Raw genomic sequence first — 19832 nt, forward strand, 5'->3', positions numbered from 1 at the left:
TCATTTTACTGGTTCTTGAAAAATGCGACTTCTTTTAGGATTCATCTGTTGAATATACTCAAGTGGTGAAGGGTATCATATAGTCGGCCCCGTCCGACTTTACTACTTTCCTTACTGGTCTTTTTCATTGCTTTTTCATAGTAGGAATGTTTTCCGAGTGTGGGCAACTAACCCGACGCCTCTATCCATTTTTATAGTTCTTATGGGTGAACTCGCGGCATATATCATCTCACTATTTCAAGGGGCGATGAAAATAGCTACCCCATGTGACACCGCGGGGAGATGAAAGAGGGACCAAGATAGCCCTGGGCTTCACCATGTTAAAGCCAATCAGAGCTGTTGCTTGGTATCTATCGTCCCCTACGCCACTCCCATATATATCTTCATCTGTTTTATCTTTGTACTGCCAAATTATAAACATCGAACACCAGTTTTCAAAATATGTTGATCGCCATTGAATGAATCATATTTTTCTTTTGATTATCAATCCATTATTTTTCTTAATTAATTAAACAAATCGATTTTGTGAATCTATGATTTTTAATGTTGGTGGCTATTAAATGTCACAACTATTGTTGTAGACAATGTTTTTTTGCAACGAAATATACACTCATTTCTAAATTTGGCGCAAATACATGTCATGGCAACTTTATTTATTTGGCCAACATGATTTAACCATATACGTTGACAACAAATCGTGTAATGACTTGACTAATTGTGTTGCATACACTGGAGAATGCAATCGCAGATATGTTGCAGAGTTATGGACAAATAAAGTTATCAGAATGTTTTTTTGTAGAGTTATTTAATAGTTGTTGAGTCAAAAATATTTGGATTATTTTCATTAGTATTTTATTGCATTATTTGTTGTTTTGTTTTATTTGTTAATTATTTCTATGTTTATTTTTCTGTCTTAACCACCTAGATCTCAATGTATTTAATCGACAATCGTTGCATACGTCAGCATTTGATGTTTATGCCGAATGCTGTGCATGAATATTGGCGTTATTTCACATATATGCTTCTACATTCGGATATACTGCATCTGATGATGAATATTTGTTTACAGGTAAGTCCACATTGAATTGAAATGTTAATATTTTCTTTGTTAATTAGGTCATGGTAATCAAATACTTACAAACATTATGAATGTAATGTAGATCTTATGTTTTATTTCATAGAAATATAACGCATTAAATTTGATGTGAAAAGCATTGATAGGTCTGTTGATCTAGAGGGTCACACGTGTACCTTTGGAACTCTACTTCGAGATAATGGAAACCTCTCTCGACTAAATCATCCAAGCAGATATATTATCGGCTTATCGGTTCATTTGGTTATGTCGGTTTGATCTTCGTATGATCATGAAGATGCTTTCTACCTTCGGGTTTTGACTTCTTGTTTCGGCATTACACTAGAGTTGGGTAGTTCCGGAACGTACTAGTTCATTGGAACTATTCCCAGAAAGGAACGATCGGAATTAGTTACAGCTCCAGAGCAAAGGAACTATAAAGAGCAAAGGATCTATATGGATCAAAGGAACTATATGGAGCAAAGGAACTATTTGGAGCAAAGGAACTATAAAGAGCAAAGGAACTGTATGGAGTAAAGGAACTATATGGAGCAAAAGAACTATATATGGAAAAAATGAAAAAAATAACGATGAAAGAGAGTGATTCAAAGGGACTATGCAGGCGTCGGAACTATATGGAGCAAAATAACTATTTGGAGCAAAGGAACTGTATGGAGCAAAAGAACTACATTAAGGAACTAGTTCCTTTTTTAAAAAGGAACGACAAAGATCGATTCGCTAAGTGAACTAGTTTGCCCAACTCTACATTACATGTATCAAACACGGGCGGAAGTTGGTCTTCTCTATGTTCTGGAAAATATTGGCCCACAACTATTCGATTGCACAGCATGTTCTGGTTGGGGCATCTACCAATAGATGTGGACAGGGATGGTCCGTGTGACAAATTTTTAGTTTTTCAATTGTCAAAAATTGTCAAAAAGGTGTAAACGTCGATTTATACATATATGCCTAGCCGTCCGTTCGTCTGTCTGTCTGTCCATCTTAAATTGTAAATAAAGTGCATGTGGCATTTATAATCCGATTTGGATAACATTTCATATCATTTATTTGGCCCAAGGAGGAACCCTATTGAAATTGGGAAAAATTAGTTCAAATTTAGATATAGCTTCTATATATATTTTCGTTCGATTTTAAGTAAATGGTGCACCAAAGTCTCTAAAAATCTTTCGATTTGCACGAAATTTGGCACAACGTACTGAATTAAGCCCAGAATGATGTGTGTTAAGTTTCGTGAAAATCGGTTTAGATTTAGATATAGCTCCCAGATATATTTAGGTCCGATTTACTGTAAATGGTGCACCAAAGAAACTGTCTATTTTTCGATTTGCACGAAATTTGCCACAGCGTACTGGATTGAGTCTAGAATGATGTGTGCTAAGTTTCGTGAAGATCCGTTCAGATTTGTATATAGCTCCCATATATATTTTTTTTACATAAATGGTGCACCAAAATCCTAATGTTTGTCCAATTAACACCAAATTTTGCACAACGTATCAAATTGAGACTTGAATGGCGTTATTGGGTTTTGTTGAAATTGATGCAGATGCAGCCGTAGCTTCCATATGTTTTTCGAACGGGTGTCTGATTGAGATTAAATTTTTAACAGTGCGCTTACCGAATAACGTGTATCAATTTTGCTATAAATCCTTTTCCATAAATTTGTCCCATCATACGCAGACGACTGTAAATATGCCCGAATGAAATTAAATTTATCATAGGTTGCGGAAAGACATGAGTATGTTCCTTCGAGGGAACATTGACACACAATTGTAAGAATACATATGTACAATGCACCCAAGAGTTGAAGGGTGTCATATAGTCGGCCCAGTTCGACTTTACTACTTTCCTTACTCGTTTTTTTAAGACATGCCTGTCTTGCAGCAAATGAGCGATATGTTCCGGGTCAGACATCTATCAATAGGTGTGAATATGAAGTACAATCCTGTCGTTGTACTATGCATGAAACTGTTTCTAATCGATGGAATGAGTGGCGCTCAAATTATACCCCTCATCCATGGTTCCTTTTAAGAATATGCATGCGCAGCTCTTCCTGTATATCCGTATTAGTTTTGCAGGAATGCCGAACGCAGACATGGCTTTAAACACTTCTGAACGGATAGGGCTGTCGAATGCGGCTTCATAGTCGACGAATAGGTAGAATGTACAATGAAGTTTCGTATTAATTTTCGCTTCACATTTAGATTTTGTTCATAAGATTTCATGAAATTGTACCCTAAATACTAGGTGCTTGTTCGATTTAGAAGAAATCTTCACAAATCTGGGCACTTTGCTAACCGAATGGCGTATGTAGAATTGGCTTCAAATCGATACAGTTTTACATATGGCTCTCATGCATAGTTTTGCTTAATTTCATACAAATGGTGCAAGTCTTCCTAAGTGATGAAGGGGTGGTCATGAAGTCGGCTCCGACCGACTTTTGTACTTATCTTACTGATTACTACTGGCGGTAGAAGAGAAATCAGTCTGTACAATTCACCTCTGTTACATTCTTGTCAGGCTTCAGTAGCGACACCGCGCAGCCTACGTCCCAGATTTCAGGAACTATGTGGGCGGCTAAAGAAAAATTGAGGGCTGAGCTAAGTTCTTGAATCCGGGTTCATCCAGCAGCTTAGGTATTACCATAGAAATTCCGCCCGGGTCCAACGCTTGGGATCACTTAACGTTATTTATATCATCTGTAAAATATTCCTACGTAAACATTAGTAGTATCTCCTCAACTGGGCGCTCTATAAATTGCTATATGAAATAAAATAACGGCTTATGTCGTTAAAAGTGGCAGCCATCCTAACTTGCTTCCTTCCTACTTTCGAGAGTGAGTTAACCCTTAACTTTTTCCGCTACAAAGTTACATTGCTTCAGGTGTTCTTGCTATTTGTCCTTTCAGGTTCGCATACTAGCCTTTTGACCTTATGAATGAGTTCTATCAGAGGTCATATGATGAAATTCGTCACGTTCATTGACCAAATTCTCTTATGTACCCGAGTATTTGAAGGGATGGGCCTTGCCAATCAGATTTTCGATGGTTTTGGAAAGTATGACGTTCAGATGTTTTGAAGAAATTAGCAAATACAATTAATGGGAGGTGATCGGAACGGAGGTAAATGACCCGTTGCCAGTTTACAACAATTATAATACCTGGTGTCACTATGGGCACCATTCACAGCATAAAATGTTGAGATATCAAATTGGTCGCATTGTCTAGGACGGAAACTGTAACTCATGGTGGACATTGAAATACCCGCAGGCGTTTATTGCCTTCTAAATGTGGACTTATATCCTGTAAATAATTCTGAGTATAGATATTCATCTCAAAAAGCAAAAGCCTGCGCTTATCGGGGCGGATGTTAGGAATATTGCTGTTGAAAAGACTATTCCGATAACAATGATCGAGAAATCGTCGATGTGCTGGCACATGTATGTCGCAATCTAAATCCTATAGCTGTACTCCTGTATACGGTTTTAACCTCGAAAATGAGTCTATTTCCTACATCAATTTAATCTCAACGAATGCGTCAGGTATTGGAACACAGAACTAGTGGCCGCGGTGTTATTATCTATCCGACGGCCTGTCTGTTTAATTCATGATAAATATTTGTGATAGATTTTTGTAAATGGATTATATCGGTCAGTTTGCTAACCGCATTTTCACTCCGGTGTGTAGGTGACATTCTGGGTTCTTAAAGGGTAGAAAATATTATTTGCAGAAAATGTTCGATATACATAGCTCCAAATTTTGACATAATCCATCAGGTATTGTCGCAATATTGAAGATTTTATCTATCCTTCCCATAATATGGACATCCATTTATATTATGTTAATAATAAACACAAATACTATGTAATAAAAAATAACGTGTAAATTAATAATCAATAATTTCCTATATTTACAGTTTTTTATAGCCTTTTGTTTGGAAAGCGAACAAAGCCATTGGAAAGTAGCAACAATTTATATAAGTGGCGGAATTTCTGGTTCATTGGCCACACGTTATTTGCAGCCCGAATTGTCGCTGATGGGTGCTTCGGCCGGTGTATATGCTTTATTGATGAGCCATATTCCGCATCTTTTGAAGGTCAGTGAAGCGTAACCTTTTTTCGCAGCCGCAGCCCCGGTCGCACAGCCACCCAATAATGAACGATTTATTTTATAAAGACGCATATCGATAAACGCGTTCCCAAAGTAAACGTGTAAATCGGATGGTTATGATGATGATGACGGGTAAACGTTTATTTTTATGTGAGGCCGTTTTTTTGTCGTGCATTCATTGTTGCGAGTGGCAGGCAGTATTGATTGGGTGATGGCTGTTTAACACGAATAATAATAGTTTATTTTTATTTTTCTTGTTTTTATTTTTTTTCTTTTCTTGGCAGAATTTTCCTTTACTCGCCCATCGCTATTTGCGCATATTGGCATTAATGATTTTATTTCTGAGCGACATCTGTTTTACGACATTCCATATACTCATAAATCACAATACGAATCCACGCATTTGTGTCGAAGCTCATGTGGCAGGTGCTGTTATCGGTTTAATTTTTGGATTTTTCATTTACTCATCCCAAGCTAAGGCCTGCAGTAATGTGATGAAGCCGGAACTGGAGCCGGGGCAGCAATCGTGTCTTTTGGTTACATGCAACAGTTGAGTGCAATAATATCAACGTGTGCCGGGTTCAGTGTTGCCATTGTTTTTCTAAACCGACCAAAATGATGAAGGAATATAAAATAAGTTCGGCGGGACCGAACATTTGTAACATACTCATTAATTGAAGAATTTGAAATGGCGAATGTAAATAGTATTTGATCGTGTAGCCCCTTTGCGGATTTCAATGGACTGTATTGCAATTTTAACGAGTTCTTATTCCAGATAGTCGGAGACTTATTGTAATAAAATTTACAATTTAATTAAATATTTGTATTACACTACGACCCTAATACCGTATGATTCAACAAGTTGGAAAACCTTATATATTCTCAAAACTCGAATACATGTTGTGTATGTTGACATAGTCGGAAGATTTGTATCTGGAATAAATAAATGTTATATACAAAACTTTATGAATAGTGTATTTTTTTAATATTTTTATATCGTCCTGTTTAAGGACAAGTAAAAACGTCTTTATATCCTCCACCATAAAATACATGTACTTATTCGGGGCTTTAGAGATTTAACACCAAATAAGAGTCCGTTCCTCAAAATGCGAAATATTGATAATATTTGAAACGAAGATTTCTTACCTACTATGAATATAAAATATAATGTTACAGCCATATCGTTCCCAAACTTCCCAAAATAATGAAATTTTAGAGGTTCTGTTATATGGGGAATGTCATAAAGAATGGGGCAATATTTTTGATTGGAAGATTTGCTACCCAATATGAATTCAAAATACCAAATTAAAGCTTATTGGGGTAGCTTTATACCAAAACGTGGACCGATATATCCATTTACCACTACCATACATCCTAAGAGTACTAGCAAAATTCCAAAGCTCAATCATAAATATTGCGAGTTTTATCGTGATTTCAACATACGGACGGGTAGGCACAAATTGAAATAGAATTTTATTCTGATCTCAAAAAAATATAAAATCTTTGCAAACGGAAAATGGCCAATACGTTCATTATGAAAGAACAATTTTTTTATACCCTTCACCACACTGTGGTACAGGTACATTATGTCTTTGTGCATATGTTTGTTGCTGACAAAAGGAAACGAGATAGATAGATATAGGTCCTACATATATTTTCATTCGATTTACGGTAATTTGGGTACCAAAGAGCCTATATGGCTTTAGATTTGCACGAAATTTGGCACATCGTAATGAATTAGGCCTAGAATGATGTGTGTTAAGTTTCTGAAAATCGGTTCAGATTTATATGTAGCTCAACTATATATTTTCGTCGGATTTAAGGTAAATGATTTAGCAAAGTTCCTCTATATACATTTTTATTTGCACGAAATTTGGCATAGCGTATTGAATAAAGTCTAGAACAATGTGTGTTAAGGTTCGTGAAAATCGGTTCAGATAGACATACACATCCTATATATTCGTGCTATTTTAAATGCATCGTGCATCAAGTTTGCTTTAAAACGATTTACAAAATTTAGCAAAGGTTGCAGAATGACATGTGTAGGGATTTATGTTAGTCGGTTTAGATATAGAAAAAGATAACACATATTTCAGTTTGTTCAATTTCATGTCAATGTTTCTTCAAAAAGGCGACGACTGTTAAGATACATATGCAGAATATACACTAAGTGGTGAAGGGTATCATATAGTATCCCAGTCCGACTATAATATTTTTCTTACTGGTTCTTATATGTATCTTTGATTTAAAAACATGTCCCAACTCCAAAAAAAAAAAAAAAAAAAAACAAGTAAAAACAAGTGAAAAAGTGGTAAGTTCGGCCGGGCCGAACTTTGGATACCCTCCACCATAGTTATATTGACAGGTACTATAAATGAAAATATAGGAAACATACCAAAAAGTGGACCTATACCGACATTTCTAAAAACGGATTATGTAAACCATAATAAAAATTTTCGAAATTTTTAAAGTATAATTATACCCTCAGCCTTATGGCGAATGAGGGTGTATACACTTTAACACGATGAAAATGTGCCTCATCGTAATATTGGTACTAGACCCCATGTTTCTTTGGACCAAATCCGTCTCAGAAAATTTAGATTTCATCCGAACTTTGCCCATCTTATTATTTCTTCCAAGCTTAGTTTAAATTCGAAGATGGGGAATATCGGCCCACTCCTTCTGGAACCTCCAATCAGGGGCTAGGTCTAAATGCGGCTATATTTAACTACCGAACCTTACGTTCTAATTTTTTAACTCTCTATCCTTCGCAGTTGAAATGATTACAAAAGGGTCTTAGAACCAAAGCCAAAACGCGCAACAAATCCGATAACTATTTTAATATAAAAAAGGGGTTTATATGGGGACTACCCCAAAAATATACGACTACAAAATACCAAATTGCAGCAAATTCGGTAGAAAAACGCGCTCAAGAACCCCAAAATACCGAAAATTGGGGGGTACCCGTATATGGGGGATATCCGAAAAAATTGACCTATATTTATAATTTTTTGTGGAGAGATTTTGTGCCTATTAAGAACCCAATGTATTAAATTGCAGCGTATTCGGTTGAAAAAATGCGCTCAAGAACCCCAAAATACCGAAAATTGGGGGTACCCTTATATGGGGGCTATCCGAAAAAATGTACCTATATACATAATTTTTTGTAGAGGGATTTGGTATCTATTAATAACTCAAAATACTAAATTACAGCCAATTTGGTGGAAAAATATGATCAAAACCCCCAAAATACTGAAGAGTAGGAGGTACCGTTATATGGGGGCTACCAGAAAAAGTGGACCTATATTTATAATTTTTTGTGGAGACATTTAGTACCCAATAAGAACTCAATGTACCAATTTTCAGCGTATTCGGTTGAAAAACGAGATGAAGAACCCCAAAATACCGAAAATTGGGAGGTACTGTTATATGGGAGCTATACCTAAACGTGGACCGATATATCCCATCTTCGAACTTGACCTGCCTGCAGACAAAGACAACCCTATGCAAAATTTCAGCACCCTATCTCAATTCCTTCAGAAGATAGCGTGATTACAACAGACGGACGGACGGACGGACGGACAGACGGACGGACATGGCTAGATCGTCTTAGAATTTTACCCTGATCAAGAATATATATACTTTATAGGGTCGGAAATGAATATTTCAATGAGTTACAAACGGAATGACAAAATTAATATACCCTCCATACTATGGTGGAGGGTATAAAAACAAGCGACAAATTTTTGAAATAAAACATAGGGAACATACATATAACTACAATTCTTCCAACCGATTGTTGTAAACCAAATAGAAAATTCAGCAATTTCAATGGGAGTTTTGGTGTTTCATTATATAAGGGGTTAGGCCTAATCAATGACCGATGTAGTTCAAGTTCCAAGCTAATATTTTAGTTTTGAATCCCAATACCGTCCATCACGCTAACTATTAAATAGGTAGGATGTTTTATATAGGACCTGGTCCTAAATGCGGGTCCATACAGTCCATTCTCAAACCTCACGTTTTAGTTTTTATGTCTATATCCTCCGAGAGAAAAATTATTAAAAAATACCCAAAATACCGAAAATTGGAGGGTACCTTATATGGGGGCTACCCGAAAAAAATGGACCTATATTTATATTTTTTAGTGGAGAGATTTGCTACGCGATAAGAACTCAAAGTACCTAATTTCAGCGAATTCGGTTGCAAAACCGGCTCAAGAACCCCAAAATACCGAAAATTTGGGGTATGAGGGCTACCCGAAAAAATGGACCTATATTTATAATTTTTTGTGGAGAGATTTGATACCCAATAAGAACTCAATGTACTAAATTACAGCCGATCCCGTGAAAAAATCCGGTCAAATCCCCCAAAACCTGAAAATTAGGAGGTACCGCTCTATGGGGGCTACCAGAAAAAGTGGACCTATATTTATAATTTTTAGTGGAGAAATTTGGTATCCAAAAAACCCATTTTACCAATTTCAGCGAATTCGGTTGAAAACGCTCTCAAGAACCCGGAAATACTGAAAATTTGGGGGTACCCTTATATGGGAGCTATGCCTAAACGCGGACCGATATAGCCCATCATCGAACTTGACCTGCCTGCATACAAAAGACGACTCTATGCAAAATTTTGGCATTCTATCTCAATTCGCATTCTATCTCAACAGACAGACGGACATGCTTAGATCGTCATAGAATTTTACGCTGATCAAGAATATATATACTTTATAGGTTCGGAGATGATTATTTCGATGCGTTACAAACGGAAAAACAAAACTAATATACCCTCCATACTATGGTGGAGGGTATAAAAAACGAAATTTGGAGCAAAGAAACTGTATTAAGTCTATTTGTAACACATCGAAATATATGTATCAATGTGTATGTCCTGCAGGAGTAAATATATAAGCTATAGAATACAAATTTTGTCATTTTTCACACAAAAGTCAGCGCTCATTTGACCCTCTAAATATTGACCGATCTTTATCAAAAGAGGCATGCTTATCCTTTAGTCCGATCTCCTTTTTCATGTAAAAATTCGCGATGTGTGGTTCCATTTAATCCCCTAAATACTAAACTATCGTTACCAAAGCCATCTTCATTGGCCAGAACCCATCCTACATGCAAAATTTCGTGAAGAATAGTTCGGCCGGGCAGTAACACCCACCATTCGGCGTGCCTTCAAAATTTGTTAAAGCTATTGTCAACTTTATATCTGTAACCGCTCTTGAAAAAATAATTTCCAAATTAGACCCTTAGATTGAAAAACTGGTATAGGATTCACCATACCGAGAATTGTATTTAAAAATTATTCCTTCAAACCTCAAAATACCGAAAATGGCCAGGACTTTTAAATACCAACCCTTCTAAGAACATTTTAAATGACGAAAATTGGGTGGTGCATCAAAAGGAGGATCGTTGTAATACCAGTGCAAAATTACAAAACTATGTGTGAAATATTCCAATCTATATCATGATTTCAACAGACAGACCGCCATGTAGTGGTGGATATAAAAATGAACGTACACACCTGTAATTTGGATATCTGACAATATCTGAATTTTCCTGGTATTCCAAACTCAATGGCTAAATTAATATCGAATTCATTTTTCAATGGAGAATTTTTGTGTCATAACATTTTGGTCGAATAATACCAAAACTGTAATGTGGACATCATGCATTCTCTCACGCCACCATCTACGTCATGGTGCCGTCCATCCACAGCAACAATTGCATTGCAATTGGGTTCATTTGGTGACTGCAAAAAAAAAAAACAAAATCCAATTATCGACAATATTTTTTCATCATCAATTTGCAGTTAATTTTATTTTTGTTGATTTTACTTTTTTTGTTTTATTTACATACATACTCGCCGTACATCGACAGTTTCATGGCAATAAATTATCAATTTGAATAGTTAATTTAATTGTAATTTGTTTTACTACCGGTAACTGTTTTCATATCAACAAATTGGTCGAGTGAGGTGTTGTCTCATGCAAATGTGTATGAGAACACACACACATGGGTCGTTGTCAATTACAACCATATTTGTAAGAGGTTTAATGTGCAAAATGAAGGTGGGTATTGTTGTGTTATTGTCACTATGATTCTATTTGTGATTGCTGTTGAAGAAAATAAAATTTTGACACTTTCATTAACAACTAATTCGAATACATATGTATATGTGTTTATTTGTTTATGTTGTCATAAAACAGTGATTGTGTCACGTAATTACTTAGCTGTATGTTCACACTTGTATTCGCATGTCATAGCCCTTTAAGGGGGTGGTGACGAGCAATTTAAACGCCAAAATAAATGTGACACCACCCAAAAAAGAGATTTATAATATTTTATTTATATGTAAAATACATGGGTGTACGTGGGGTGTTGTTTATAGTTAGGGTTTAAACTGTTTATCCATTAGAAATATTTGAAAACCCACCAAATATGTTTATTGGGTCGTATAAACTCTATGAACATAAAACTTAAAAACAAATCACACCATAATGACTTTAGCTTTCTGCAAAGATAAATATTTCTTGATAAGTATTTCTTGGACCGATTTGAACAAATGTTTTTGGGTATATTTACATTTACTGACATTTAAGTGGTTAAAAAAGTTCCTTGAAAAAATGAACCCTTACCATCAGCTTCAGTTATTTAAATTATCCTTCAGCCTTGTAATAAAACAATGTTATTTGTAAATTTCGGCCGGACCGAACATTGTAAATTGTCTGTCTATTGTTATTTGAGTAAATTAAATGAAAAACCAAATTACAGACATATCGTTCGGTAAATGTTTGTAAACCCTTAAAAATACGAAAGTGGATGGTGCTATGTCCAAAGTTAAACCTATGTAGAAACCAAATTACAGACACTTCTAGGGCATAATGCGACTAAAATCATCAATAAAGTGTAACCTCGGGTAATGTGGACCACCATTTTCTGTTTTTGATGTTGCGGGCGTAACAACGGTAGAAAATGAAAACAAATTGTTTTCACAACATAGTAGATTTGTCGTATAAATATATTCCAGGTCAAATATTATATATATGTATATATAAGAATGTTATTACATTATAATTAAAAAAAAACTCAAGACTGCAAATAAAAACAACTTGGCGGGTAATGTGGACCAGTACGTGCGGGTAATGTGGACCAGTAAGTCAAAAGGTAGGTTGTGGATTGGTTGTGTAAAATTTCTATTTATTGCAATCTTCGGTAACAATGAATGCAAAAATAGATGGGTTCCTGTTTAGGAATAACTCTCTTTTAAGGGGACTGCTCCATTTGCGGTACTTTGAAGGTGCTAGTTTCATTTCCAACAGAAGCAGCTGTAATTTCGCGTAAAGAGTTCCGAAAACCATTTAAGCGATGTATAAGACCTTCTCGTAGAAATGTTTTTAATATGGGCCAATATTACGAACTATTCCCCATGAAAATGTCCCGTTTTTCAAAGTGCCCCACATTACCCGACTTTGAATTATTTTATTTAATTTTTTTTTTTGGGCTTAAATAATAAATGAAAATTAAAATTCACTGATTGTAGTTACAGCTAAACGTACATTTTTGTTGTGGAAAATATAGAACCAGAAAACTTCTTTATATTTGAGAAATTCCAATTAGTTTGACTCTTGATCTAAAGTTAAAATCACGGATTTCAATAAGAGCTTAACTAAATTTCTAACATTGCAATTATGTATTCAAAATCATGTTAGATGTTTGTTTTCACTTAGTAGGAAAACATATATCAAGGCAGCATCGTAATATTTCAAGCATTTTCTAAGATATGGGGGTGGTCCACATTAGACGCATAGTCCACATTACCCGAAGTTACTCTACTATGTCCCAACCTTGAACAAAAACTATATTTTTCTGCATATATGTGTGATAGCCTCCAAGAACTCGCAATGCGAAATTACAGTGATTTTCTTGGAAAAATATCGAAATTGGGATGATACCGTTATATGAGAGCCGTACCAAAATAAAACATATTTTTAGCGGGGAGCTGAGGTTTTTGCAAACAGAATGCCAAATTTAAGGAGAACTCCCATCCACGATGTCCCATTTGGCAAGATTCATGATCTTTTTATTGAAAATCTAAAGAAGATCTTTACCAATTGGATGTATCCTAGTTCATATGAAAGCTATTTACGTACATAAAATTAAACTTAAACCGATGGGTTACTGGTTATACCCTTCACAACACTGTGGTACAGCGAATTATGTCTTTGTGCATATGTTTGTAACAGGCAAAAATAATCGAGATAGGCCATTGGTTCCTTTTGAGAATATGCATAGAATCAATTTCTGAGTCGATTTATGCATGTCCGTCTATCCGCCCGTCCGTCCATGTATTTTTTTGAACAAAGTAAAGGTCGCACTTATGATCCGATTTGGACCAAGGACGAACCCTATTGAAATTGGAGAAAATCGGTTCAGATTTAGATATAGCTCCCATATATAGTTTCGTCCGATTTAATGTAAATGGTCCCTAAATATCTTTCGATTTGCACGAAATTTGGTATAGCCTACTGAATTAGGTCTAGAATGATGTGTGTTAAGTTTCGTGAAAATCGGTTCAGATTTAGATATAGCTCCCATATATAGTTTCGTCCGATTTTAGGTAAATGGTGCATCAAAGTCCCTGAAAATCATTTGATTTGCACGAATTTTGGCATAGAGTATTGAATTAAGTCTAGAATGACGTCCGCTATGTTTCGTGAAAATCCGTTCAGATTTTGATATAGCTCCCATATATAGTTTCGCCCGATTTAAGGTAAATGGTGTACCAAAGTCCCTATATATCTTTCGATTTGCACGAAATTTGGTATAGCCTACTGAATTAGGTCTAGAATGATGTGTGCTAAGTTTCGTGAAAATTGGTTTAGATTTAGATATAGCTCTCATATATAGTTTCGCCCGATTTTAGGTAAATGGTGCACCAAAATCCCTGAAAATCGTTTGATTTGCACGTATTTTGGCATAGCGTTTTAAATTAAGTCTAGAATGACGTGTGCTAAGTTTCGTGAAAATAGGTTCAGATTTAGATATAGCTCCCATATATAGTTTCGCCCGATTTTAGGTAAATATTCTACCAAAGTCCGTATATATCTTTCGATTTGAAAGAAATTTGGTATAGCCTATTGAATTAGGTCTAGAATGACGTGTGCTAAGTTTTGTGAAAATCGGTTCAGATTTTGATATAGCTTCCATATATAGTTTCGCCCGATTGTAAGTAAATGGTGCACCAAAGTCTCTGAAAAGCATTCTATTTGCACGAAATTTGGCATAGCGCATTGAATTAAGTCTAGAATGATGTGTGTACACCTCCTATATATATTTTCGTCCGATTTTAAATAAATTGTGCACTAAAGATCCACAGCTAGGCCGATTGACACAACGTACTGAAATTAATATAAATTAATCTCTGGAAATTTTGCTTGTAATCGGTTCAGATATAGATATATCATAGCTTCCATATATAATTTCGACTTATTTATGTTAATTGTACACCAAATAATCAGTAGGTGCCCAGTCCGACTTTACTACTTTCCTTACTGGTTTTTTTTCTGGAAAACGCTTTTAACTTTTGAGAAAGGCTCTTGCCTTCGTTGTATGCTGATACAATAAATCGACTTAATCTCCATAAGTTTTTGAGATTCTTACTTTCATTTTGTTTAAAATTTTAAATAATCGCCCATGTGCTGCATTTCGAGTTTGCTCGAATGTGAAACATTTTCCCAAATTTGGTGTACTCCATTCCGAATTCCAAAAAAATATTGGGAATATAATTCGAGCACATATAGCCTTGTGGATTGAAAACGAAATGAGATCGTACGTGTTTTTCTGAGCACGTACAAGAACGCTGAAGTAATATTTAACGTGTTTTTACAATATTTATTTAAAAAATAAAGCATTTACATTAGTTTTTATAGTAAAATTAAGGAAAATAAAAAGGGCTCATTTTATAAAAAACAGCGCGTAACATATTTGAGATCAATCTGGAAACTCAACCACCGTATGATCAAAATAAAAATAAAATCTATAAAAAATCTCCTTTTAACATTTCCAACAATACGTTTAATAAAGTTTCTTGCAGATGTGTGCCCTTTATTATATCGATGTTGACAAGATCCCTGCTCCACTTGTTTATAGGGCGTCATCAAAAATGTTTCTAAAGCGTAACCACTGTCTCCTAGAAGCCAACTATTTCGCATACCATTTCCTCTTTTGTTAATGCTGCCTAGCTGCACTCATATGCCAAATAAAAGCATCATGGCTGGATCCTGGCCTGCAGCTGTCCACAGCTTGTACAAACTTTGTCTTCCAGGACTTTAATTACTCTCCACAATATTTTACACATTGTTGTGCGATCAACACTTACAACGTTTACACCTTTTTGACAGTCGAAAACCTAAAAATTCGTTACATGAACATGTCACATGGGCGAATAATTCCATTGCTACACGCTTAGTTTGCAAGTTGGTATGTTATGTGATATCTATGTTAGCATGTCCACAATGTTATGTTTACATCAATGTAGTATGGTTGTAGTTTTATTTGTTCGCCTAAGAGTATGCTATGGAAAACTCAACTCTTAGTTCAATGTGTAGAATACGACCGAAACTGCATTGGATGGCACAAGCCGAATATTTAACATTTTGTTTAGATGAATTCTCACTTTGGCTAAAATATTGAATGCTTAGCTAAAAGTTTTTCAACCAATCAGTGATAAAAATGAGAGCCTTCGATTTTTATATTTTGAGGTAAAAGATACAAAAGGGAAGTGAATCACCTGACTTCTACAAATAAATACCCAAGGGGTGGGTAAATACCCTTTTGCGGGTATTTATTTCGGTATTTACTGTATTGAATCGGTAATACAACATCCTATTTCCGGGTTTCTGTTATCAAATCGATTTAGAATGGATAGTTTTACGATACTTTAAAGACAACAAAAATTGGGTATAAACTCATTAACTGCCGAACCACTTGACACATGTTACATGTTTTTAAAGTCAATATCCGCACCTCCCGATTTAAGGCATTTTTGTCTATTAGACACATGTTGCGACCAAATTGACTGTAATTTGACACAGAGAGCTCTATTTGGGTACCAAATGTCCATGCAAAAATTCATGTATGTAGGTCCACGTTTACTGGTAGCCCCCATACAAAGGTACCCCTATTTTGAGTATTTACCCAAAAATTGGGTATAAACTCATTAACTTCCGAACCACTTGAAATAGGCGGCCAATATTTTGCTTACAAGTTTTTAATGTCAAAGCAAATATAGAAATCCAGAATGGGGTCCCGGGGTCCAAGTTTTGATATAGCCCCCATATAAGCGTATCTCCCGATTTAAAGTATTTTTTGCAAGTTAATGAGTTTATACCCAATTTTTGGGTAAAAACTCGAGTATTTACCCACGTCTTTAAAGTATCGTAAAACTATCCATTCTAAATCGATTTGATAACAGAAACCCGGAAATAGGGTGTAAGATGTTGTATTACCTATTCAATATAGTAAATACCCAAATAAATACCCACAAATGGGTATTTACCCACTGCCCATCTCTATTCATGATTTTAAGGAAGTCTTTGATTCCAGGACTGGTCTGCCATCTTTTGGCTGGTCAAAAAGGCTCTGATTTGAGCCGATTTATAAGAGCTCGAAATGTTATGGTGCCCAATGAATTGCCCTCTCTTATTGTGGTTTTCGAATTATTATTTGAATTATTCAGAATCACTTTCTATGCATAGAAATACTTTCAGATAATGCATGACCATCCGCCCGTCTATCCATATATTCATATGAAGAAAGTACAGGTCGCATTTATAATACGATTTAGATTATTGAAATTGGAGAATATCGGTTGTGATTTAGATAATACTTGTCCAATTGAGACAACATTTTGCACAGCGTAGTGAATTAATTCCAGTTTGATATCGGTGCAGTTTTCTTGAAATCGTTTCAGATTTAGATATAGCTCCCATATATAGTTTCGTCCGATTTTAGGTGCACCAAACTCCCAAGGTATGTGCGATTAAGACTGAAAAGCACTTACAGTGGCATGTTATATATATTATTAGCCTTAATATTGGGAAAAATTTTTAATTAATTAAAAAAATTGAACATCGATATTAGGAAATATGAATATGAAATCGTCAAAAGTTTTTACCATCATTAAATATACCCCCATCGAATCACATTTAAATAAAATTAGTTTATAATTATTTTATTTATTATTTTATTCGGTGAATTTTAAATTCAAACTTATTTATATAGCGGTATAAAAATAATTTTAATATACAATTTATTAATATTTAGAATTTTGCTTAATTTATATATTTTTGTGTCTTAATATATGAGCTTACTATACTGATATAAATATGTGGGCGTATGTAATATTTTAAAAATTAATATTAAATTTTTTATTATTGTCATAATTTTGTTTAGATATTAAAAACAATTAGAGTATTTGTCGAATACTGAATATCATTCCTAAGGTATATTGGATACATGAGGGGTTAATACGTTATTTATAAAAAAAATAGAAAATATATGTTGGTCCAATATTTCTAAATCAAACCGAGCCCCTCAAGTAGGGAATATCTGTAATTGTAGTTAATCTCCTGCTAATAAAAATATATTTCAAAGTTTTATTAATGATAATTTAATATAAATATTATATTAATTCTTAAAGCTTAGACTTAGATATTATAACTTATAATACTATAAATAGTCTCCATCCGCTAAGTTGTGCTCACAGATTGTTCCGTAGTGGGAATAACGCTAATACTAAAGTTTGAAATGTTGAAATCTCTCGAAGATATTGATGTTGAATATCCTCCACCTAACACTCCAATGGAGAACATTTAACACCAATTTCGGTACATCGACACTCCTGACATGGTGAGGACAGCTCGAGTATGATTCGACCCACTCGATACATGCGTCCATAGATATTACAACCGGCTAATTTTAAGATGCCAATTGGATCAATTAAATTATTCAGTGTTGCTGAGCTGCGTGAAGGCAATGATGTTGACACCTCAACATGGCCATGAGAGGTCGTGGTGGTGGTGCTGGTCGTACTGCTGCTGCTTGTACTGAAGGAGGGATGATGATGCTGTGCAGCCATTAATTTGACATGGTTAACAGATGAAATATGTTCCGCAGAAGACAATGAATATGGATTTTCTGAAGATGAGGAAGATGACGTTCCGGATGATGTTGAGAAATATGGAAGACCATCGTCTGCCGGTCCATTGGCCACTAAAAAGGTTTGGCTTGGAATTGCAAATGAAGGCGTTGCTGAATTACGTTTCACTTCAAAGCTGGCATCCATGAAAGGCAATTTGTCAAAAGGTGACATTAAAAATGGATTTGTTGTGGTTGTTGTTGGCGACGATGGCGATGATGTCGTTGGTGGTGGTGCCTTTGTTTGCAATGATGTTCTCCTCGTTGTTGCTGTCGTTGTCGTCTTCGTTGCAGATGAGTTTGGTAATGCTGTCGGTGGTGGTGGCGTTGTTGTGTGTATACCAACTTTAGTTGTTGTTGTCTTTTTGGGTCTATTGCCGCCAACCGTTACAGCGCCAGTACGTTTTGTATTTTTGCCAGAGGATTGTGACTCAATATTTGTCCCATTTAATCGATGCTGTGCGGATGATCCCTTCGCCGCATTGACTGTGGCATTAGCCATTTTTGTTGCCTGCACTGGTGTGTTCGTGGGCCTGGAGTTGGGTTTATTGTGATACTGTTGCCTTGTCGGTTTATTGCTTGTTACACGTCGTGTTGCATTCGATGATTTGGTTTTCGTTGAGACTGAGGATGACGCCAATATCTTTGTTTCAGTTGCCGTTGCACTTGGCTGGCCGACAGACACTTTGTTTTTGGTCAATTTCAAGTTCGGTCTGTTAGCATTGTTGACTGTCGTAGTTGTGCTGGTGGCATGGGCAATTGTTTTATTGTTATTATGCTTGATGACCGGTCTTTTGCTGGCCTTAGTGGTGATTGTTGTTGTTGTTGCTGCGGTTGACGTCGTCAATGTTGTTTGTTTTGCTGTGTCTATTGGTTTTGCTGTTGTTCCAGTGCCTGTCAATGTTGAACCGTCCGTCTCAGTGTTGCTGTTTTCCTCTGGCATGTATTTGATGATATCCCCAGCCTTTGGCATAGTCGAATTTCCATCATTTGATTTTTCAGCCTCATCATCATCCTGATGCTCCTCCGTTGGAGACTTATTCATGACATTTTCGGCATGGTTGTTCCCCGTTGTTGTTGCTGTTGTGGTTTGTTTGTCACTCATGTCTTGTGTAACTTTTTTGCTGTTATCTCCAATATCGGTCATTGTGTTCGTTGCCTTCAAATCTACATTATGGAAATGAGCTTCGGCTGCTGATGCTGTTGCCTTGACTGATTGTTCCTCCACATTCATGTCAAAAGAGATTTGTACATTTTCCTTTGATGGCTGTTGAGTGGTTGTGACAATGGTGCTGTTGTAGTTCGATTGGGTAATCAAATTTTTTAGTTTATCCTCGATTAGCGATGTTAGATCTGGTGGCAATTCTGTGCGAATGACATCTTTGAAGGGATCTGGTGTTGTGATTTCTGCGAAATGGAAAGA

The 19832-nt window shown here is 35.7% G+C and overlaps 2 protein-coding genes across 2 annotated transcripts; one reads left to right on the forward strand and one right to left on the reverse strand.

Annotated features, from left to right (window-relative positions):
- Positions 1–925: 925 nt before the first annotated feature.
- Positions 926–5752, forward strand: LOC133321216 (rhomboid-related protein 1-like; the record flags this gene model as incomplete). The annotated part of the gene is made up of 3 exons (XM_061530303.1): positions 926–1069; positions 5005–5184; positions 5483–5752. Coding segments are annotated over 3 exons (594 nt in total), but the record flags the coding sequence as incomplete, so codon positions are not given.
- A 12310-nt stretch (positions 5753–18062) lies between these two features.
- On the reverse strand, positions 18063–19774 carry LOC133321215 (uncharacterized protein DDB_G0271670-like; the record flags this gene model as incomplete). Its single annotated transcript, XM_061530302.1, has 1 exon — positions 18063–19774. A coding segment is annotated over one exon (1712 nt), but the record flags the coding sequence as incomplete, so codon positions are not given.
- Positions 19775–19832: the final 58 nt, after the last annotated feature.

Source organism: Musca vetustissima, unplaced genomic scaffold (assembly GCF_032173495.1).
Source record: "Musca vetustissima isolate MV318-11 ecotype Yass unplaced genomic scaffold, APGP_CSIRO_Mvet_v1 utg65689, whole genome shotgun sequence".
Classification (NCBI taxonomy): Eukaryota; Metazoa; Arthropoda; class Insecta; order Diptera; family Muscidae; genus Musca; species Musca vetustissima.